The following is a 24,809-nucleotide window of genomic DNA, read 5'->3' as shown; positions in this document are numbered from 1 at the left end:
GTTGTGCTAGAAAGAAGTCCATCTGGTCGCCAGTCTGCCTTCAGGTTTTTACTCACCAGGAGTCTTACAATGGGTGCAAACCATCTCAACTTAATCCTTTTCACATCGAAACTAAGGCTCTGCTTCCAGTCTCTGCAAGACCTGTGATCTAGTCCACTGGTTATCTCTGTGGGAGATGACAGCTTTGTAAGATGATACTTCATTTGACCTGAGTGGAAATGCAGTCGACTCAAAGGGACCCACTCAGATCTGTGGAATTCATTCAGTGACAATGGCAAAGACAAAGGCAAAAAAAAAGTGTATATATATATATATATATATATATATATATATATATATATATATATATATATATATATATATATATATATATATATATATAATATATATATATATTTTTTTTTAAATTTTATTTTATTTTTATTATTTTATTTTTTTTCATTTATTTTTACCCAATATTACCACACCACATTGACTCCATCTCATAGTCTGCGGCTCCCAAGATAAAGGTATTTAAACCCTAAATCATCTGTTAATCTGCTGTTTACTACTTCCATGATCAGGATTTCTCAAAGTTTGTTCGCAGAGGAAAAATAATATGATAGCACATATACGTGGATCACAGAGTCGTAAGCAGAGAGACTTCAAGTTCTTGGTTCTTGGAGCCGCTCTACCTGAACTCATTTCTGAATTAATACACGACGGACACTCGGCTTAAGGAAACTGTCTGTTGCCCGAGGCTGTCGCCATGCACTCGATGGTAAAAGGAGACTCATTAAATGTCCTCTGTATATGAGTGGGGAGAGATACTGGCTGAGTTTTTCAATAACCAGGCCAGGAGCGCGAGCATGATCAACTCGATGTGTGAGGCTGGAGGTCAAGAGGAAGCCTGAAGTGATTTGAGCTGCAGAGCAGTTTCCTCGAGTTTCGCCTGCGGTGCTTTCACACATATTGGTGGGAGATGCTGAATAGATTTGGCAAATTTGACGGTCCCTCTCAACAACCTTTGCATGCATGTTTATTTAATGAAATATTCAAAAGCTTTAAAAGTACCAAGCGGAGCAACTCTCCATTGATGCGTTTCACCTGACTTTCCACTACATTACACAATCCATCCCTTATATTCAAGTCGGAGCTCAACAGCATGTTACTTGTGTGTCACCTCCGCCTCTCACTGGACTAGAAGAGAGCACCGGGTTGATTCCACATCTCATATTTTGTAGAGTAGCGCAGCTTTGAAGGGTCTGGTGTAGAGTTTGTTGCATGCGGCTGGTGTCAAAGTCGCATCCGAAACCATCAAGTGAGAGTGCGGAGGCTGCGGCGGCTGCAGTGAAGCGTGCCGTTCCCAGACTTCCCTGGTTGCTCCCACCTTTATCAGCGACACAGCAGGCGTACTGATGAGGCTCAGGTACTGCACGCAGCGCACCAAGCTTCAATTTCAAATCATGCAAAGTTTCCAGAGCCTTGCATGGATGAGCGAATGGCTGCTGTAATATTTATAGACACTATAAATATCAAGTATGAGTCTGTGAAAATGTCCTTCACACAGGTGCGTTAATGAGAATGATAAATATTACATTTATTCCTTATTTTAGGTTTTTGCTACTTATACCAAACTAACTACATACGAATGCAGGCTTAATCTTCATTTTTAAGAAGTATTTTTTTGAGTTTTTCACGAAGCTATCCGTGTCAGAGGTGTCAAACAGAACCAAAAATGTATTAATGTCAGGTGGAAAAGGACCTTATTTAATCAGAATAGCAGTTGATATCTGTCTGCAAGCACTGCAACTAACAATACATTTAGTTTCCATCTCACCCAGTTAAGTGTCCATTTGGTTTCATTTGAAATCTATGTTTGTATTGATTTATATTTACATTTTTTAATTATTGTCTCACATCTTTTTTCCTGTCTGGGTCTTATTATATGAATAAACAGCATTATGAAGTGAATGAAGTATGAAATTATTTTATTGTTTCTATTATTTCTAGTCCTCCAAAACAAAAATAAACAAGACGTGAGGCACTAGTGCTGCCGTCTTTGAGAGACTCAACAACTTGTGTCTGCTTTCTACCTGCGAGTCAAGACTCAAAAACAATAAATGTCTCTCTTCTCATTCCATAATTTCACCCCAAGCAATTCTTACGTCAGGCATTTCCTGATTCTACAGTTTAACCAAGGTGATCGCCATGTTGCCTCTCATTTCCTGTTTCTTTTTCTTCTTCAAAAAAGCTTTTTGCACTCAAAGAAAAGGTCGGTTCCGCCATCTGTTTTTTTTTCTGTCAACTGAAGTTTTCGGTCACCAGTCAATTTCCAACATGGCAGCTTTAATAGTCAGTGTGTTTGATGATGGTCTTCCCCCCCAACTTGCATCTTCAACGAGTTGCAAACAGGATCCGAGTCAGAGCACAGAAGATTATGAAGACAGAGGAAGAGAAGAGGAGGACAGGATGCATTCGAGAGATGATGACAATACATCAACTTCTGGAATGCAATTAGAGCAGTGGAGCCAGAGAAAGTAATGATCATCCCTCCATCTGAGGATGTGTTGATTCACTCCTCTCTGGTTCGCAAGAGTTGACAGCATGGAGTGAAACTCATTTATTTCACATTTTGAAGTCAGACAACTGACCTTTTTTGGGGCTTCCCTTGCTTTGAGAGAATGGAATGTCTGTGGTGTGCATCCCAGACCCACCCTGAATTCCTTTGTGTCCTCAAACAGCAAGCCCAGATTTACAGTTGACATTCCACCCAGCATGAGAGTTTGTGGTTGAAGATCTAGGTCATGATGATCTATAGGGTAGGATGAGAAAATGAAATGTCTACTGGGTGTTTTTATGGTGATGCAACTCTCAATAATTGTAGAGTCATGTCAAAGTTGGTGACTCGCTCATGTCCTGCATTATGATTTACTCAACTTGAAATTTCCATTTCCCAACACACAGCGTTTCTTTCTCTATGTCGTAAGTTTGCAACAACCAAAAGTGAATTGCAACACATATGTTATCCACAAATGTACTTTTAAATTCTCATACCATAAAATGCCTGGAAGATTAATGAGTTTTATTTATGTAGAATAATTTCTGGATTGTACATGGCAACATTTTTCTTGTGGTCTGAACCCTGCCGTTTATAACATAATGCTAAAATATGGAGCTTTGTCACATCAAACCGCTGAAATCACATTTACGTTTTATTTTTTTTAATGTGATGTTTTCGCCCTCGTGTCCAGAGCTCCGGCTGTGGTGTCCGAACCTTACTGTAAATAAAAGATTCATTCGTTCATGATTCAAGTTCAGAACATTGCTGAGTTTGTTTCATGAGTCAGTCTCTATGCTGAACCCTATTTTTGTACCAAGTTTAGAAGTGATGCATTTTTAAGCAGGGCCCTCCACGGACCTTTTTATATATAGACCGGTGCAGCTTATGTATGAACATTTATTTTCCTTCTTAAATTAAGAAGTGTTGCAGCTAGTATTCTGGTGCGCTCTGTAGTCCAGAAGTTACGGTATATATATATATATATATATATATATATATATATATATATTTTTTTTTTTTTTTTTTTTTTTTTGAGTAGTGTCTTGGGTGCTCAGTAGAGGGCCCTTTTGTAGAGGGCCCTTTTGTGACTCCATAACCTTCGAATGTCACACGCATTCTGGCATCGGTCCGATAAACTTCTGCAATGGCAAGTCAAGTTCAGTGCTGCATGTGGTTTTCACTTTCAGATCTTGGATTGATGATGTGAGAGTTTCAACACTGTGTCGCGCTTTCTACGGCACATGCCAAAGATTCTCAATGGGTTAAGGTCTGAACTTGGAGGTGGTCTTCCGTGTGTGAAAATGATGCCTCGCACTCCACCCTTTCACAATTTGAGCCCGATGAATTCTGCCGTTGCCGTCTTGGAATATGGCTGTGCCTAGTTCGGGGGGTTTCCGTTGACCTCATTCTTTGGCCACATAATATTGCTGGATAGTTGATACTAGCTCAGGAGGAGAACTCTATGTATATCCTCAGTTAAACTTGTATGTGCAGTGTATTTGTAGCTTGTGAAATCTGCATGTATATATCATGAAAAAATAAAGTCAGAGTTACCTTCTTGCTCATTTCCCATATTTGCTATAACTTAGCAGTTCATTTTTGTGCCCCATATCCTTTTGTCGCTGCCATCTGTAGACCAGCAACCTCTGCTTTCTCTAATGTTCCAGTTTGCCGCATTAAATTCTCGTCTCTAAATTGCACTTCAGTGGTGACTGACTCTGTGGCCTCCTTGTGACTGTTCATTAAAATTCTACGGCCTGCGGTCGTTGCCGATTTTAATGTTTCATTTGTAATTGTTGCTGCTCCTGCTGGATGTGGAGATGCATCGGTGCGCAGATCCAGCGTGGCAGCCGAGCCCGATAGTTTTGCTGTCAAACCCTGCGTGTGGGCTCGTAACGTGTAAAAATGAGCGGCTGGCGGTGAGCGACAACTCCCTCGAAAAAGATAAAAAAAGTGAAAATTAGCTCTTGATGCCGCATCACCACAAGCCCTGCGGTCCATTAATAACATGACGTGACTGCGCATCATTTATGCCTTTCAGAGCCGTGCGATGGTTTCTGAAGGGTCTTGGTGAAATAGCCACAAGCGTCACCTAATGAATGGCCTTTCTTGTTGCAAAATTAATTGCTTCCTATTGAGGAGTCCCACATCTTTCAGAGGGGGTTAAGGATTCAGACGTTGATGGCCCTCACAAGGAGAACAATAGGCAGTCGGATAGCAAGAGTGTTAGAGGCAAATACAGAGGGACCATGACAAGGAAACAACGGGAGATCCAGAGTGTGTGTGTGTGTGTGTGTGTGTGTGTGTGTGTGTGTGTGTGTGTGTGGAGAGGACGGGCGAGTGGATGATTGAGACAGGCAATCAGCCCCACTGCGGGGAACAGAGAGGTTGGTAGGGGGCTGTTGCCTGCGGTTAAACTGCTAAGTGTGCCACTCTCTCGCCTTTCCCCCTCACAAACGGATCAATAGATGAGTGGAGTGTGGCTGGAAGCTTCGGGCACACACTCTGACACGCCCTCTTAATCCACTGTGTGATAACCCACGCCGTGCCGATGTATGCCGCGCAGGAGACTAGGGCCAAGAAACAGGCTCGCCTATCATTAGTTACTATGGCGACGGCATCCTGTGGTGTTTGCATATCAGCGTCCAAAATATTCTGAATACATTGATCTCTAAGGCGAAAGTTTCTTTCGGTTGACAGAGTGCAGGACAGATGGAGAGACGCCGTGAATCAGTTCTGACTGTGAATTCCTCGTGACGCATTTTTCCAAATCTCTTGTTTTGCTAATGTTACCGAAATATACCATTGTTCTTCCATCCACAGCAGCAGATTCAGTATCAGGGCCATGAAATCCAACGGAGAGAATGAGGAGATTGCCCTTGGTTTTCACATCTTTGCGGGAGGGATATAGAAGAAGTTGACCTCTTGTTGATCATCTGACAAAACGCTCGCATTGGAGGCTCTAAGTATAGGTCAATCCGACGACTGCCCCGGCTGACAGTTTTTGGTGGCAACATGAGCTACCTCAAATCGCTGCATCACAGTGCACTTTTCTATCATGGGCATGGCACGGGTTCCAGTTGGGCAGATGCTGAGTCAGTGAGCACAAGCTTGTGCTCTGGAACGATGTGAGAGTGTGATTCTTCCAGTAGGACTGGAGAACTGGGAGGAGTTGCAGGGGCGGGGCTACAGTATACAGTGCTTATACGGACAGTCGATCTCTGAGTCGAAGGAGGGATGTGGAACGGGGCATCCTTTATGTAGTGCAAAATGCTGCTTTGGTTTAAACAACAACCATAACTTGACTTGTCATTTAAAAAAAAAACAAAAAAAAAACATGTTTCATTCATGTTATATCAAATATAGGCAGACAACTGCTACATTTTCCTGCTGGACTGTCAGTAAATGTATAGAAATATAACTCTATAGAAATATAGTTATTTACTTTATCAGTAACTTATTGTTAATATTCTTCTCTTTCCATTCTCTGCTGCTGTTTTAGGTTTGCTCATGCCCTTCATCAAATTTCTCTTTATCTTCTCTTTGAGTTATGGAGTTATGAAGAATTGTTTGTTTATTTTTGGGGGCGCATCTTCCCGATATCTTCATCTCAAACATTCTTCATTCCGCATGGTCTCTTCTCTCCTCAAGTCCTTGCTCCTTCTCCACCTCAGGTGTCCCTCTGATGTGTCTTGTACATTCTAGTCACTCCCAATGAAATCCTGAGCCTCTTCTATGCTCAGAGACAGTGATCGACTAAGAATACATATTTACAGTACCTGAGTAGATTGGAAGGTAAACATCCGCAGACTCCAACATAAGGATGCCAAAGTCGAATATGTAACCATTAACTCATTGAAACCTTCTTCTCCTGGCAAATTTGCTGAACTGATCTAAGTATCATTCAAAAACGACAGTGAGAAAATACACCCCCCTCATTTTCCGTCAATGAACTTTTTTTTTTTTGATCTTTGCACTGCTTTGATATTGAATATGTCAGACAGCAAATATTATCTCTCCATCTTCAGCTCACCCAAACGCGGTGGATTGTTTATGATGAGTAAACATTATCAGGGATTTAATTAACAGACCCCACACTCGCATTGATCCATGGGAATTATCATTTGCTTTGCTGTATTTAATTAGTCTATATCTTTGCCCTTTGTGTCACTGGGGTTGATGGAGCTGCACGCGTTGTAAATTAGTCTTCAACATCACGACTGGAAACACAGCACGACGGGGATGAAGAAAGTGAGAGGGTGTTTTTCCTCCTCTGCCTTTCTACTGCCTCGAAGTGATGACATAAAACTGCTGTGACAGTCAAGAGCAGAAAACAAAAAAAAAACTTTGATGCAGCACTTACACCAAATAGTTCAGCATGAATGCAGGCCACTGCATTTATTTATATTCAGTTGCATGAATTACATTTTGTTTTAGATGTGTATCTCAGCATCAGAACAAACGGCTTAAACTAATGATGCCTAAATGAATCAGACATATCTGTCAGCAGGGGCCTTACACTGAATAATCACCAATATAAACAGGCATTGCTACTTTGACTGTCTTTTTCACTCTATTTTGGACTGCACTTTCCACACTGAGAGGACAAAACTCAGAGTCTTCATAGGGTGTCCTCTGTCACTGCAATGGGCTCCATAACGCACAAACAAAATATCAGTTTTTGTTCTATGTTTATAATTGTCCAAATTATATTATATCATATTTTATTATATACTTTTATCCACCATTCATACATATTTTCCATCTGTACTTGTGTTGTAATACTTAAGATTGGTCTAGATCTCGAGACAGGTCTTGGTCTCGAAAGCATTTTTACTCTGTCTTGTCTCAGTCTTGATCATGGACCGGTTGAGACCGACAGAGAAAACTGTCATCATTGGTAAAAGACGGATTCTGGCTTTTTGCTCAGTTTTGCTGTCTTTTTTAAATATTTTTCAGGCGTCCCAAACTGATCCACAAAAGGGCCACCACAGCTTACTTGTGGGTCAGTTTGAGACACCTTATATAAACTGTCTTGGGCTCTGTCTCGGTCTCAGTACCCTCCAGTCAGTACTGTTTTCATTTGGCCATATTTGTCCAGTTTCCCCTGTTTGAAACATTTGCTACAATATCATCCATTCTGACAAGATATTCACCTGTTGCAGTGCATTATGGGACTTCGAATGCTGGGAATCTTAAAAAAACCCAGGCATGAAACCATGTTCCAAACCATATGCCATTTAACCACAGTAGTGGCTACATTTAGGCTGAAAACTCTTCATAACCACTTGGACACCGACAGATTATTTAACAGTGGATTTATTCCGCTATGCTGTTTTTCAAGACCATCTGAAGAACTCCAGTAATTTACTTCACTTAAAGTACGTGTTCAATACAAATGCAATATACCTCCTGGTGTGCTGGTGAAGAGAGGCTCAGTCTCAGTAATTTAATTTCTTTAATTCGATTTAAACTCAAACAGCAGGTTTCCCGCTGACCTGGTTATTTGTAAATCATCTGTAGAGAGGCGTGTTGGTCTTGTACAAGGCTGGATTACAATAATTGATTTGTAATGTCTAGTGTTCTGATTCAGTGAGTTGATGTGCTGATCTATATACTGGAGCTAATATTGTGTAGGTACTTTCTCTATGGTAGCACTGATAAGACACCGTCTTTTTGTATTGCATGAGGAAGTCTGGAGTGGCAGAGGAATGTGTTGGAGTGGTGCAGGACATGTATGTCAGGTGTGAGACAGTGGTGAGGTGTGCTGCAGGTGGAACAGAGGAGTTCAAGGTGGAGGTGGGACTGCACCAAGGCTCAGCTCTGAACCCCTTTGTGTTTGTTATGGTGATGGACAGGTTGGAAGATGAGGTTAGACAAGAAGGCAATTGGACGATGATGTTTGCAGATGACATTGTGATCTGTGGTGAGAGCGGGGATCAAGAGGAAGGAAAGCTATAAAGGTGGAGGTTTGCCTTAGAAAGGAGAGGAATGAAGGTTAGCCGCAGTAAGACGGAACATGTGTGTGAATGAGAGGGAGCCAAGAGCACAGGTGAAATTCCAGGATGCAGAGATAAAGAAGGTGGAGGATTTTAAGTACTTTGGCTCAACCGTCCAGGGTGATGGAGAGTGTGAGACAGGGGCGAAGAAGCAGGTGCAGGCAGGATGGAATAATTGGAGAAAAGTGTCAGGTGTGATGTGTGACAAAAGGGTGTCGGCAAGGATGAACGGGAAAGTGTCCGAAACGGAGGTCAGGCCAGCAATGTTGCATGGTTTGGAAACAGTGGCGCTGTGGAAAAGACAGGAGGCAGAGCTGGAGGTAGCAGGGATGAAGATGCTGAGCTTCTCTCTGGGAGTGAGCAGGATGATGAAGCAGTAGATCAGAGGGACAGCGCATGTCAGGTGTTTAGGAGACCAAGTCAGAGACTGAGATGGTTTGGGCATGTACAGAGGAGAAAGAGCCAGTACATTGGTAGGAAGATGTTGAGTTGGAACTGCCAGGCAGAAGGTGGAGAGGAAGTTCAAAGAGGAGATTTATGGAGGTGGTGAAGGAGGACATGAGGTTTGTAGGTTTGAGAAAAGAGGAAGCAGAGGACAGGGTGAGATGGAGGACAATGATCCGCTGTCGCAACCCCTGAAGGGAGAAGCCGTAAGAAGAAGAAGATGTGACTTTGAGTGTTCAGACGGATGATAATGTCAGACCACTTAACGCCCACGCAGCAGCCTTTCCTTTTCACTTCATTTATATCTTCAGCCATATGTTAAATGCTCGAATGGTCCTAATCTTTCTTCCACTATTCACCATGTTTTTCCATCGAATACACTTCTACCTTTTAACTGCTGCTCTGACCTCCTCCTCCATAGTTTTTTCTTTTCATTTTAGAATAGTGTCCATAGTTGCTGCTTCCTGAGGTTGAAGTTAACCCCATGAAGAGTGAGTCCTACCCACTTTGTGGGAGGAACTAATGACTTTATTTAATGTTCTAGATCCAGAGTGCGGTTCGCTGTTTCCCACCTTGAGCTGAGGATGTAGCTGTTCCGACTGGAGTTGTGATGTTGTGGCGAGTCTACAGCGACAGACTTTTATTGACTCGGCATCTTACAGATTCCCCCGAGTATGTAGGCCACTGTGTTTCTCTACATGTGTGAAGGATCATGCTGACACACTCTTACCCACCAACAGACTCTGTTATGGCCACTATTGCCAAAGCAGGTTTATTTAATGACACTAACTAGTAGTCTTGGTCAACATCAAGCTGTAGAATTTGGTGAAAAGGAAAGACACTTAATGCAGCAATTGACTGTAGATATATAAAGGCAGGAGAGAATATTCTTAGGAAAAAGATTTTTGTTTGCTTGTGATGGTTGAAATCTACAGTCTCTGCCAAAGATCACACTTAAATCTTTAGCAAAATATGGAGTTTAAAAAAGGGCCTTCTTCTCTTTGGGATTTAGATTTGCTCTGAAATAGCAAATATATTTGTTCAAAGTTCTATGTCGGTTTTTCTTTAAATTTTTTCCCGTTTCCTTGCCAAGGATTAACTTGGAACAAAGGTGAGTGGTGAACTGCTATAGGCAAGACAAAGTTGAAGTGATCAGGCGCTGAATAAGAATTACACATAAAGGTCTTTTAAAGGGAGCGCAAAATGGGTTGGGGATTTAGAGCTGTTCCACACCTTCTTTCCAATGAGTGGAACAGGCATCAAGTCCTCTAGTCTTTTTGGTGGGCAGGGACATAGGTGGCATTTCATTCATTGTTTCAACACCAGAGTTCATGGATTCCTGTTCGGGATGCGGTGACTAAGATGAAGAACAGTGATGCACATGACACAATGAGTCCGGAACAACAAGGAAAGTCGCCTTTTGTGTTCTGATCATGTGAATTTGCGCAAAATTCCTGCATATTCCAACTGACTTGAGCACAAGCAACTCTTCAGTCTGCTCTCTGATGAGGACCGTGATTCATGGTCTGAACCCTGCGGCTTACAGTATAGCGACGTGGCAAATACGGGCTAAAGAGCGTCATGCTGCCGCAATATTGAGCCTTGTCACATCACATCGATTCAAATTGCTGGTGTTTTATTTTCCTTCAAGTGTGTAGTGTGCCCAGTGTGCTTCGTAGTGTGCTTGTCTCCACTGTGCCCAGGACTGGAGACAAGAAGCAGAAGCTGAGACTGGCTGTGCAAACAGTGCATTTTGAGCGCTTTAATGTAAATAACAGATGTGAGGAGTCCATGATTGAAGTTCAGAGTTGTTTCTCTACAGTACACTCGCATTTCACGCAGATTTTCAAAATCACCCGTAGGTGATTATAGTCATTTTCTAGCGCTATCTAACAATGGCTGTCAGATTTTGCTGCCGTGGGAATGTCATACACAGCAGTGCCCTTTTCGGCACCCAAAGGAGGTGGACTATAACTGGTCTGAATCAGACCCCTTGTTTTGTCCCCTTTCGGTGGTTCCGTGGCTTTTGGTGTTCCTCCCTTTGGTCTGCAAAAAAGTTTTGGAGCACAGTGTGGTGCCACACATGTGAATATCTTGGGCAGTATGGTGCTGCAGAAAGTACTTTGGGGCTAAAAAAAATGGCGAAAAGAAAAGTTGATCAACAATGGAAGACAGACAGGAATACCCTCTTGTTTGCATGCAGTTTGTCAACACATATTTAATCCTAGTGGTGAAGAAGGAAGCCCTATGCGTTGGATTTTGAAGCATTTGGCATCAACTCTATGCATGTTTTGCCTTTGTGTCCTGGCACTGTGAGCAGCAAATCATGTCAGAGAAAGGTACAGGTTAAGGTGCGTGAAGCGCATAACCATGTGAGTTGCAAAATGTAGCAGGAACTGAAGTCGCGCACCAGGCTGGACATATGAAGAGATGACTGAGGTAACACATATTCATTTCAGAGTGCAGTAAGTGTTGTGTGTAGCATTAGAAATTCCATCCATCCATCTTCATCCATGTATCTGTTGTTGATTCGCGGGGACAGCAGGTTCAAAAGGTGGCGCCAAACGGCCCCCAGCTCAAACTGGGGGGTTCTTGAGGCACTGCCAGGCCAGTGAAGAGATATAATCCCTCCACCTGGTCCTTGGTCTCCTCCGAGGGGGCCATGCCAGAAACACCTCCATGGAGCATCCTCATGTGATGCCTGGACTTACTCTGAGTCTCTCTCGAGTGACATAACTGAACTCATGCTATCTAAGTGGATGATGTCTGCTCTCTCTTACACAAAACAGTGCGGTAGAGCGACTCCAATACCGCACATGCTGCGCCAATTCACTGACCAATCTCTGACTCCCTCACCCCCTCACTAGAGAACAAGACCCCAAGATACTTTAACTTCTCCACTAAAGCATTAAATTAGCTCTCTAAATTTAAAATGATTTCAATTTGAGAATGAGTTTCCGTAGTTTGATCCTTTTTGTTTTCGCTTGTCAGTTTTTAGTTGCCTCAGTGCTGTTTCTCTGTCTGTGTCCATCTACGTTGAGCAGGAGTTGCTGTTTATTTTGCCGATCTGCTTGTTGTTGTTATTTAATGACCTCCGCTCAAGCTCCCCCTTAAAAATATGTCATGGCATCATAACATTTTTTTTTTCACCTAGTTTGTACTGGAGAAGGAAAATGGCCATAGCAGATATCAGTCGGCGCATATATTGTGCTTTATTTTAACTGCTTCAGACCTGAATAAACATTTTACTTTGACTGATCCACAGAGGTTTCAGTCTGAAGAGATCAATATCACACAACACAATTTGTTGTGTAGCACCGTCGGAGCTGCAAAGATGCGTGTGTGATGAAACCTTGAAGCTGTTGCTGCTGGTTGACTACGTCAGGAGACCAAGCCCCCGGCTTATTGTTACATTAGCATGCTAATGACCTTGTTAACATGAAGTACCAGCAGTAAACAAATTTCCATTCATTCATTATGTCTTGGCAATGCCATCGTAGGCACGTGGAGAATATGAAAAATGAAGGTCTACGTTTTCCATTTGAAGCCCACTTGTGTGACTCTTCAACTGGTTTAATATTAGCCTGCGGCTGTAGCACCTGTTTCTATTGTGCTGAAATAATGAGCTCTTATTACGCTTATTAGAAAATGATGATAAAATAAAAAAAGGGATTTGTTTAAAATCACGGTTACATCTATTGCCAAGCTTTTCATTTAAAAAAATATCAGAATAAAATACAAACTTCATAAAACCTAATTAAAAGAATCTAATTCAGAGACAATTTTCTCTCAAAACAGAAAAAAGTATATAATGAAAAGACATACAAGAGACATAACCAGAATTTAAATGAGTGCGATTTCTCTGACCTCACGAGAGTCGCAGGAATACAGGCCAAAACTTTGTTTTCAATTTGAGTTTCCATGTTTGGAAAATATTTTACAGATATTTAAGGTTTAAGCTTTATTTCATCCATTTAATCCAGCTTTTTATAGCAGATTTATATTTCTGTCTTGTGCATTTAATCTCAGTTGAGAGGGCCAGAGGAATAAGGTGTCAAAATCTAACTTATGCCTTGAACACTTTCAGGGCCAGAAAACTCGCCTGGATGGTTGTGTGGAGAAGACGATGGGAAGCCGGGGCCGTTGATGTACCCGCTGCTCATCTGCCACATGCCTGTTTTTTCAGTCAAGGCGCCACAGCGAAAGGTAAGATCCTCTCTAAAATCAATTATTCCCCGTGCAAATGAATTTTCCTCCGGAGCATAAGTACATTCTTGGGCACCTGTTCCTCAGTACAGATTACAGAGTAATGTCCTGTGGATAAGCACATTGGGATTAAAAACTTCGACTACTTTAAAAAGAAAATGAAATAGTACATTTCGTCACCAAAAGAACACCATGTTCCTCACAGAAAAATGCATGAATAAAGACATAATCTAATCATAATGAATCCAATTACTAAGTAATTACTAAGTAAGTAGTTTGTAAGTAAGTGTGTCAGTTGTAATTTTAGCCGCGCTGATAAGAACCCTGGATTTGACTGGCTTCGTGATTTATGGACCAAGACTCCAGTGTTGAAGTGGATTTAGTGATAAACTGGACTTACATAGTGAGTTTTGTTGTCTGTGTCCTTGTTTCAACCCAGCCAGCAGTTTCATGGATCCACCTTCTTATCACTCCTCAGATAGTGAGGGACGCTCGGTTGCTATAGACCAGTGCTTCTGAATTATTTTCTGTTGCACCCCCCCTCAGGAAGGCGTAAACGTTTCGCTCCTCCCAGCTCTCCGCTGCCACTGTAAATAGTATTGTTTGTCTATAAAGTGATCATAAGTACACCTCTGCGTAACATCGTGTCCTTGCTAACATTAAAGAAAAGAAAAATGAAAGTAATATAGAGCAAATTCCAATAAGAACAACGTTAACATTGTTTTCGTGTGTAACAGGGAAGACCTAAAGTGCATCAATTTGCCTGAAATTTTCAAAAATAAATCATGAGTAGATGTACAATTACACTCTTTTAGTACCGCAAAAGAGGTCACATCGCTCCGCGTTCCCTCATGGGGGCTCGCCCCACTATTTGAGTAAGACTACTATAGACAGAGCAACATCTGATAAACAGCGGATGCATAGATTTGAAATGGATTTGGTTAACTCTGGCCAACTACGATTCATCTGTTCATTCTTTAATATGACTCCATGTAAATCAGAGTCACAAGAAGTCCAGTCTCCTCCTCTTCCCATTAGACAATACATTGCAATGAAGCGCTGAATCCTTTGCAACTTCCTGGTAGCCCAGCCTCTTCCTCTGCCTGGTGGAGTTAGCAAAGTTAGCAAAGAGGAAACGACTTTCCTCTGTGTGATGCCAATTTGTCCTCTTAAGACACCATTAGACCCGAGTGGCTGCAAAACCTTGCTGAAAAAAAAAGATCTTTGACTCATCAAACACATTCATTCTCCATTGAGTGCAATCAAAGCGCACTCCACTCTAGCTAACTGCAGTGTTACATCCACTTGGGGGCTGATCTGAATGATCTGGACTATCGGTATTACAAGGTGACACCCAGTGCCCCCCACACCCCCCCAGCCACGATGCACAGGAATTACAATCAATATGAGCTGTTAAGACCTCGAAGGCACTGATAGATCATGTGGTCAGCGAAGGTGAGAGCGCCACTAAGAGCGTTTTAGAAGGCAGTGGAGATGGTATGGAATCAATTCGGATGGTATTTAGAACCACATTCCCTCGCACTATAATGTGATTATGGGTAATCCAGTATAGAGAGATTACTTTGGCAGCCAAAAGGAGGATGTTATAAAGTGCCCATGCAATTACCCTAATGGCAGTGGGACTCCGAAGCATGGCGCTACGTTCTGACATTAGATTAAGGCCTTGGCCTCATAGTCCAGCTGGAGGTGAAGAAAGAGGGACTTTGTGCTGGTGACTAGACACCCCCCTAAAGCTCAGGAACAGGAGTAGTAGGAGCAGCTGCAGCATTCTGTGAAATTGTGATGCACCTGCCTGCAAGCACTGCCAAGTCAATTATCATGGCAGCCTTCTTGTCTGTCTCAGAGGGTCTGACCCGATTGAGCAAATGCACCTGAGCATGCAGGTGAAGGGCAGAGGAAACATGTCAGTGGCAAACGGCGGCAAAAGTTTTGTCCAATACATGAGTCAAATTCAGCATTTATTTTGAAAAGCAACCTGTAAGATTATCGGTCACCGAATTTAAACCTTTAAAGGTTTTCGATATTGCAGTCAGACAACAACACTGTAGTCGTCCGTGTACCGGCATCACTGACCACCGCCTCCTACAGAGCCGCCTGCATTTGTCTTTCGAGCAAGAGGCACATCAATCAATCAATACAGCTCCCCCTTTTGGATATATTGGTGAACAGCAACACCTACGGTGCTCGGTGACGTTAACGTTGTTACACCGCACATGCCTCCTAAACCCCGGCCCTCCTTTTGGAATGTCATGTTGGAGGGGAAATTGAAAAACGTATACGTTAACATGAAACTCAAATAACTCATAAAAACATTGGATGCAAAAGTCTGTTTTTGGAATGTAAGTGTGTTGGCAGATTTTGAACTCTCATCGGTATCAAATGTTAACTGTGTTTATTGTGTATTTGTAGCACCTTTATGTATCCATGTGCTTCCCTCACGATGCCAACAAATACGCACTGTGAGTGAAACGCATGAGTATATGAAGTGCTATATATAGTAAGGTAACACTTTATAGGTTGATTGGAGCTTGTCATTCTTTTACGTGGAGTGATGCCTACATATATGCCGTGGCGGAACATGTTTCAGTTGAAGCGACGCGTCAACATGCAGCCCAGATGACAGTAGACGACAGGGTACAGGCTTGTTGCTCAGTACTTATGTCAATTATTTCAAACACTGCAATAATTCTCGAGCACCTGGAGCTGTGATTCTCGCGGTAAATCAAATTTGATCCTCATAATTGGACTTAATATGACTTCGTTCATCTCATCCCAGCATCATTATTATAGAAACACAGCAACATTTGAGTTTCCCTCTTTAAAGTCGTGGCAGTTCTTCCTGCCTCGCTGTGTGCTTTTGAAGACGGTCTGACCGCGGATGTGCAGCTTTTCTCCACCACTGGAAAAAAGGATTTGATAAGAATAGACAGCCGAAGCATCAGAAAAGCTGAGGAGGTAAGCAGTAGTATTGCTTTCCCATTTTTGGCTAAAGAGAGGGAAGCATTAAATGGAGTGACTTTAAGTCCTTCATGCAGAGCAGACTGTGATTAGGGGCTTAGCTCAGCAGCGCACCCCCAGCCCCTCTCCCCTTTTTCTCGCTTCCTCTGGGACAAACACGCCTTCCTGTGCCAAAGCGGTGCAGCGTTTCCTTCTTGGACTTGTTGTGTCTCATGGTGGTGTGAGTTACAGTTGGGTGGAAAGAAGCATAGAAGAAGATTAAAAGAGATCTGGAGAAGAAGTCGAAAGTCATATCCTCCAGAAACTCAAGTTTGAAAGGCAGCGCAGCTTGAGCAACATTCACTGGTCACCCCAGGGACAACATGGATGTCAAGGTGCTTGTCAGGGCACAAGAAAGAGGAACTGAGCGAACTAGAGTGAGAACGGCTGAGGCGCTCTCCATTTATCTCTTTCATCCTCTCTCTTCACACGCATTAAGAATCAGGTGTTTTTTGAGGTAACTGGCGAAGCACATTGTAACGGCACTTGTTTGACGAGTCGACGCACACTCTGTTTCACTGCCCCTGCTGCCATTTTGAGAGATGAAACAAAGCGTCTTTAGAAGGCGGCCGGTGGGGACGATGTATGGTGGTTGGCTTAAGTGATTAATAGGAGAGATAGTGTCAGAGGAGCGGCTGAACCGGTGAACCACAGGCACAGCTGCTCATATTTAGCAGGAATTTGAATCGCTGCTTTACAAAATTGTCATATTTAACTACAGAATGAACAGTCTTGCATCTTCCCTCTGAAACACGAACTGTTCAATTGTGTGCGTACTGTAAATGTAAGTATGTTTTCTTAAGTTTGTCTTTGAAATCTTATCTCTGGAGGACGTGCTGTGATGGGAAGGATAAATGCTGTCTTTCGTGAGGCTTACTGTAGAGCAGGAGTCTGACACTGATACGCAAAGGGGCCACAATGAGTGCAGGTGCACACAGTTTAACCAATCAGGTGTCAGCTGAAACAAGCAGCATCAGACTGTCATTCAATTGATGGAGAAAAGGTGGTTGTCTGGAGCCAAAACCTGCACCCAGTGTGGCCCTAGGAGAGCCGGTTTGATGTTTGTAGATGATGTACTCAGTGGCATGTTTCCATTTTTTCAAATCCCCCACTGGCTTCAAATGGTGCAAACTAGGGGTAATTTTGTATCTATCACATTCCCACTGCATTTCTTGTGGTACAATCGGCAAATGCGTTTGCTGTATAATGTTCCTCCTATCACAGACCAGCTGGCAGATAAGGAACCAAGAGGGAACGACAATCAGATGAAGCTTGCTTGGGTTTACAGAGTTTGTCATGTCATGTGGGGAAAGCCTGTGTGCCGTCAGTGCTGGGTAACCAGCTTGAGGGCAGGGTCAGATATATCATCACGGACAAGCAGATGGTGGGAGGGGTCAGGTACCAGTCGGCATGGGTGATGATGCTTCACAGAATGAATAAACCTTCTCCATATTTGCTAAACCTGTGTTTATATCATACAGTCTTGAATTGTCCTTGTCAGATCTCAAAGTACTAGTTTTACGTTGACTTTTCTATACTTTAAATTACTGACAACTTTTGTTCAAATGTAGGGAATTGTTTCTCAAGGCTCTTTCGGACAATTTTTGAAAGATATTTCAATTCTCTTTTTAGAGTGAAGAAGCGCTAAGATTGAAATATCATATCGGTACAAATATTTGCCTTTGTTCATCTGTATGTATTTTATCTTTCTTGTTTTTTTGTTTTTTTTACATTACTATTTTTTGGCTCTGTCTTTTGTTTTTAGGCTGGTGTGATAATTTCTTTTTCTGTCAGTATCCTCATCTTGGAGTGTTCATTAATTTTTGTTTCAATGTTCTTTTTCTTTTTTTTTTTGGAATGTTTATGGCAACATCCTTTTTTTTCATTTAATATTGCCCACATTCTTTCCCTTTCACAATGTGGTCAGTGTTCTTCCTCATCAGACATCACTTTTTGATGAGAATATTTGTATGTATGTATTTATTTTTTCCAGTTTACGCTCACATCACATTTTTTTTTTTTTTTACCATTGTTTGTGATATCACACATTTTCACCTGCTCATAATGGCTACCTTTTCAGTTGGAATGTGAAGTGTTACCCCCATTGTGAGTTTTCAGGGGTTTAATCAATTGCCACTCCTTGTTTCGATGGTGAGGATGAGAATCAGCCCCTCTAAGTCAGAGGCCATGGCTCTCAAAGGGAAATGGAAGGCTTGCACTGTCCAGATGAGGAATGAGTTCCTGCCTCAAGTAGAGACGTTTAAGGTTTAAGGTTAAGGAATTGGCGTAGGGACGGTATTCATGTGGATGCCCCAAGGACACGCCAACGATAGGAAACCAAGGGGTCGACCCAGGACCTGGTGGAGGGATTATATCCCTACACTGTCTTGGGAGCGTCTTGGGATCCCCCAGTCGGAGCTAGTGTATGTTGCCCGGGAGACTGGCTTTTGGTGCGACCTTTTGAAGCTGCTGGCAAAGGATAAGCAGTTGAGGGTGGATGAATGCATGCATGGATGGAGGTTGATAAGTTGGAAGTAGATAGTTTAAAGTTCATAGTATAGTAGATAGTCAACCACCTCTCTTCTCCTTCAACCATGATGAATGCGAGCCGTTTCCTTCCTGACTGTCACCGCAGTGACACACCCTAAAGCTCCCAATTTCTTTCAGTCCTATCCAGGCACAGAATCCTGGCGGCTGATAATCTGACAGCTCAGCAGAACTTTATAGCATTTGAATCCCTTCACTGTGCATAAGGACATGAATGGCCCGACTTGGCTCAGGACTCTTTTGTGGTGGACAGTTTCTCCTTGTAAGTACTTGATCAGCAAAGATTTGAAGAATATTGATTCCCGCCTTCTGGCTCCACATAACTATTCGCAGGGAGCTTCATTCAGAGAGCCATATTTTACAGCCAGGGGACAGGAACTCCTTTTCATAGTGATTTACAAACTCCTCCTATCTCCTGCAGTCGGGAAGCACCTCAGCTTAAGGAGCCAACGAGTTTGGAAATAGTAAAAGCGCATGTTTTGCGATTTATAAGGCATTAGTCACGAACTGGGTGGGTGGTGTGCCAGAGCTCTTATAATACCAGGGGGATTTCATCATGTACGCTTTGAAGTGCAGAACAACAAACTGGGAAAAGGGATCGGCAGCATCAGGGTCTGCTCCCTTTCTCTTATGTTTCTAGAGGATTACCCACAAAGCTAGCTCACACCACGTGCCACGAGGACGCACTCCTCTAGTTTACATGAAACTGATTCATGGCAGGGAATATGCCATATATTTTGCTGCCATTCACCAGTTGTAGTAGCATTGTGGCGGGTCACTGGGATATGAGGTTGTGTGGTTGTGCAGGAGCGTTTTGAGGGCATGTTTTGCATGTTCCCTACTCGGCATGTCATCCATCTTCCTTGCTGATACTGATAACAGCTGCATTGTTGGTGTGAAACACAGAAAATCAGCTATTTATTCCTCACAAATGGTGACACCAGTCAAAACTCTAAAGGGATTTCAGTGCCAGACAACTAAAATAACAAGACACAGAATGTACTGCCGTCAGAAAGATTGTCCAGCTTGGATGATTAATAGCATCTCTCTTGTACTAAACCTACGGTTGTTTTGAGAAAATCTTTGTACTGACAAGTTACACAAGGCTTCTCCTGCTGTTTGTATCGAAAGTCATTTTTGACATTTCAAAGGGGAAAACCACAAGTCACCCCTTTTATGTCGACACCGGACATGTATTAAAAACCTACCTTTTACCTAAAATCCATCAGGGTTTAACAGCTTTCTCAAAAACCTGCCAGATATCCACTCTGCGGCAAAGAAAACAAAATCATTGCAGCAAGGAAGGTAAAAATATTTCTCTTTAGACGTGATCTAGTATTAATCCTTTCAGCACTGCTGTGGCACGCAACGTCATGGCATTTAAACAAGCCAAGTTGCAAATATGAAGCCTGATGCAGTTAGTACTTTGCACAAGCAGATGGCAACGGCTGTCAATATAAGAAACTTATGAGGGTATATTTCTATCAAAGGGCGGGAAAGTGATGCTGCTCCTATGTGTAACGACAACGTGTTTGTTTGTGGTGACTGTCTACAAGCGGCACATTCTGCAGCTGTTGCTTTGCTTCTCCATGCGCTGTGCCATGTTGAGGCAACTTCAAAACAAACCGCTGCTCGTTGGGAATGTTAAAAAAAACACAACACACAAAAATCTACAGAAGGAAAAATGACTTACCTGGGGTTTTAAAGTGGAATTCAACATCTTCGACATATAGCATGAGCTTCACCAAACACTGTTGAACACTGAACGTTACACCAATATGCCAATGACAGCGCAAACCTCACCCCTTCTCATTCACCCTTCATTCCCTCTGCCTCCTCCCTGCCCTCCATGCTAAATCAGTGGCACCTTGAAGATAACTCGAAAGACAAACATTGCCATTGAAAACACTTTTAAAAACTGTCTGAAAAAAAGAATATTGGAATTAAAAATGGAATATTGGCTGAAACAATTTTGTACAACCCAGAATGGTGTTAAAATTAAAAATAAGAATATATTTCTATATTTTATCAGCCAATATTCTTTTTTGTCAGTGTCAATATTCTGTTATTCAAAACTTTTTTCCAACGCCAATGTAAGCTGCCCCTGTTCGAGCCCCATAGTATTTGGTCTCTCCATCAGTCCATGTGCCAACACAATAACCCCGAAAACAGAAAAACGCAATTTGATAAAATTTTCATGGTTGGTTGGAAATGATCTGACATAGGAAGAGTTTGAGTTTGGTGGTGTTCTGCAGGTTCATTTGAATTCGCCTATTTTTTGGATGGCAAATGGACTAATGCCTTGGTCTTGACTGTGGAACTAGTAATATGCCGCTGGCTATTCCATGGCACATACACAGAGGGTGAATGAAGGCAGTTCATTTTCCATTGGTGTGCTGCATGCTTCTTCGTCTACTTGTGCCCTGTGACTTTGTTAATGATGCATTGATGCGGCATTATGAAACGGTGTCCTGCTACTAGAGGCCTCTGTCTGCTGTAAAATGTTGGGACTTGAACAACTAGTTCAAACCACCAAGTGGCCTCTAAAAATGAAGACACTGTTTCCTCAACCCTTCAATACTGTTTCATGATACCTCATCTACCCATCACTGCTTTATGCATCTCTTCTACCGAGTACTTCGGAGTCTCCGCCCCCTTGCAAGTCTGGCCTCCATTAACCTGTGATAGACAATGGATGACATGTTTTTTTCACTCAAATCTTTCACTTAATTTAAGGCCAACCTGACTATTGATCGGGTTAAAAAAGCAGTTGCATTAAGTCGTCTTATCCACCTCTCTCAAATTATTTGCAATACTGGTGGTACTGCTTCCGATTGTGACAGATAGAGATAATGTGATATTCTGTGTCTTGGCGGTGGTTTCGCTGAGCTCAGCAGTTGCAGCACAAATGTCTCAGAGGCAAAAACACACCTTCATTTTTCAAGAACCTGTAACCCAATTTTAAAATGGTTCAAAATATAAATATATATATATTTTGGATTACAAATACATTACTACAGGAAAACACGAAAATGCTCCGTATGCAGGACTTATAAAGGGGTAAAACTACACAAGCTGACAGGCAGAATTGTGATGTAGATCTGGCTTGACTTGGAGCTGGTCCTGAAAAAGTAGAGCTGCATCACAAGAGGTCTGTCGTGAACGCTAATGTAGCTTTGGCATTCTGGTTTGCTAAGCTCTCCAAACTCATCACCGTCACCAACACAACACAGCAATGTCTGATAAGCTGCCATGAATCAAACTCTACCGCGGCCAGTCAGGGCTGCAGTCAGACTTTGACATTCTCAAAGAACATCTCTCGTCTGGGTTGTGACAGTTTTTAACATCACTTCTTGGTATGGCTGAACTGTGCAGAGGTCAGACTTTCTTCTTCTGCAGGGAAAGATCACCTCTCTGCCAAGACGAATCAGCTTCCAGGTGAATGATCTCTGTTGGACAATGGCTATTCAGAGAAGTGTCTTTCTGAGAGTCAACCTGAAGTAAAAAGAGTAGTGGTTTAAGAGAAAAAAAAAATTGTCATAAAAGCTGGAGATACTGAATATTGCCTTACTCTATTATAGCGTGAAACTCTTCATCCTCAAAAATGAAAAATAGCATTTTTTTTTATTCCACCATTCACAAGACATCTTCATGCATTTATCAGGCATTAATGTATAGATGGTGTTTGAATGTTCATCATGTAAGGTAATAGGAAGGTTTATCAAATATTACAAGGAGTGGATTTAACTTAACCTAGTTATTAAGACTCAATAAAGACTCTTCAACTAACCACACTGCATTACTCGATTACTACTACTATTCTTTCAAAGGGCCCCACGGCGGCTTGTGGTTAGCACTCTTGCCTTACAGCAAGAAGGTTCCACGGCTGGACTGCGGGCATGTGTGTGTATGTGCCCTATGATGGACTGGCGACCTGTCCAGGGTATATTCCTACCTCTCGCTCAATGACCGCTGGGATTGCACTCCCTGCAACTGTGGACAGGACGACGCGGTGGTTAACTGACGATGCATTTCATGCATTTCAACATTCATAACATCGTCTATGAAGTCTTATAAATGCATTGTGTTGTCTTATGTATCTCTTCTGCTCTTCCAATACTACTAAAATATCTTAAACCTTATAACTTGTAATACATGTACTATAACTACAGAGCACATGCCCATCCATCTCTATTGTGGTGGTCATGAGCAGCACCTCTCTCTTACTGGTAATTCAGTGAAGGTCATATGCCAGTGCTGTCATTGCTACAACCTTTGCTAAATCACTCTTTTAGTTTACTGTCTACCACTACTTCTAAGTATTACTTTGACAAGCAACCGCTACAACGACTCCAGCTTCAATAGCAACAGACTGTTGGCCCTGTAGAACCAGTACTACCAAAAACAACTCAATTTATTTTTATGTGTTTCTGCTACCTCTACAGTACTGTGCCTATCGTGCACAGTACAACTTCATGTTCAGTGTTCTACTGCTGTAGTTTGTGCTATGACCACTACTTAAAAATTGACTGCACTGATAAAAGATCATTGCTCTTGGCATGAGAGCAGAAGTTATGCCATGGATGGTTTCCGTGCCGTCCAGCCGCGCTGCCTATTTTCCCTCCCACTCGTTGGCTAACACAGAGGCTTTTATGACATGCTGCCACTGTGTATTGAAAGACTTGAAGCGGTGACAAAAGACCTTTTTAAAAACCAGGTTTTCTCAAGGTTTTAATTGCCGGTGTACTCACCAGTAGTGAAAGACATTCAGTCTTACCAAACATAACTTTCTATCAGTCACATGTATTAAACATTTATCAATGTATCCTTGTTTTTTCTATTATTGATAGTACAGACATGGAGGCAACAAAAGTAAGACCATTTTCTAATGCTCTAGTGTCAAAAGCCCTGGAAACATGCTGGTGCAAGGTAGAGATGGGTTTCAGTCCTGAAATTCGGAGCTCAAAAGAAGCCCACCCTCATGCCAGCCAAGAAAGAGAGAAGGTCTGGCCTGTGTTCTGACCGTCATTCCAGGTCAGATCATGATATTCGCATGGTCCAATTGAGCCTCATCACATCAAACCGATGATGTTGCAAGCGTTTTATTGACCTTAAAGCACTCAAAATTTTGCCAGATCTGCGGGCAACGGAGCTGGTCTCTCGGAGGACCGGAGATGAGAAGCAGCAGCCGAGACCAGCTATGGTGTTGGAACTTTGGAAACGCGGGTGAAAACAGCACATTTTGAGCATTATAATGGAAGGAGTTTGGAGGATTGCTGAGTTTGTTTCATGAGTCAATGTCCGTTCTGGACACCGTTTTCAAAACTAGTTCAGAAGTGATCCTCATACTTTTTCAAACCCGGACCACTGACCTTTCTACGGCGCAGAGAGCACCACTGCACCCGTGGCTTGTAGACCGGTGCGATTTATGTATGAACAAGATCTATTTTCCTTCTTAAATTTAGTGACTGCTCTCTATCGTGTGGAATTCACAGTAATCATCTCTTAGTGTTTTTGGATAGTGGCCAGCGTCTCTGAATAAATCTCCATCCATGTCTGAAAGCATAAAAAGTTCACTATTTGGTTTCTGCTGATCTTTGTTGTAAAGTGCGACAAAATACACAAAACAAAGAATAGTTTTCAGTGTATTTTAATAGTATATGACATGCAATAAATGAGACACGCAGGTTTTCAATGTTACAGCAAGAGCACGAATCAAAAGAAGAGCTCAATCCTTGTAAATGCAAAATTTATACCATATCAGTTTCCGGGATTGGACGACGTACAGAAGATGAATTCACTGACATTTGAATCAAAAACATCGGAATCCACTTTCTTCTTATCTCCCTTCCCATTTAAAGAGGTGTCCACACCACCACACCCACTGGGGAAACTGAAGTCAATCATCCGCACGTGCGTGTGACATCACATGGCTACAGGTTTAAGTGTTGAAGTACAGTTAAAAATGTATTGTCATAGATGATCAGAGTTATAGAAATATGTCATTTTTTTCTCCCAACATTGTAGAGTCCCGCTAATAATTCAACATTTAG

At 42.2% G+C, this 24,809-nt stretch overlaps 1 protein-coding gene across 2 annotated transcripts in view; it reads left to right on the top strand.

The window, feature by feature from the left end:
* Positions 1 to 24,809, top strand: part of arhgef10la (Rho guanine nucleotide exchange factor (GEF) 10-like a) — a 149,304-nt gene that overhangs the window by 87,334 nt on the left and 37,161 nt on the right. For both annotated transcript variants that reach the window (XM_053869071.1, XM_053869070.1), the window contains one exon: positions 13,073 to 13,191. In XM_053869071.1, coding sequence (XP_053725046.1) covers positions 13,073 to 13,191 — 119 coding nt within the window. The remainder of the gene's footprint in view (positions 1 to 13,072; positions 13,192 to 24,809) is intronic.

The sequence above is a fragment of the Synchiropus splendidus genome, chromosome 6, assembly GCF_027744825.2.
Source record: "Synchiropus splendidus isolate RoL2022-P1 chromosome 6, RoL_Sspl_1.0, whole genome shotgun sequence".
In the NCBI taxonomy this organism is placed as follows: domain Eukaryota; kingdom Metazoa; phylum Chordata; class Actinopteri; order Syngnathiformes; family Callionymidae; genus Synchiropus; species Synchiropus splendidus.
Note: the sequence above shows the minus strand (reverse complement) of the source record. Positions and strands in the feature narration are given on the sequence as shown.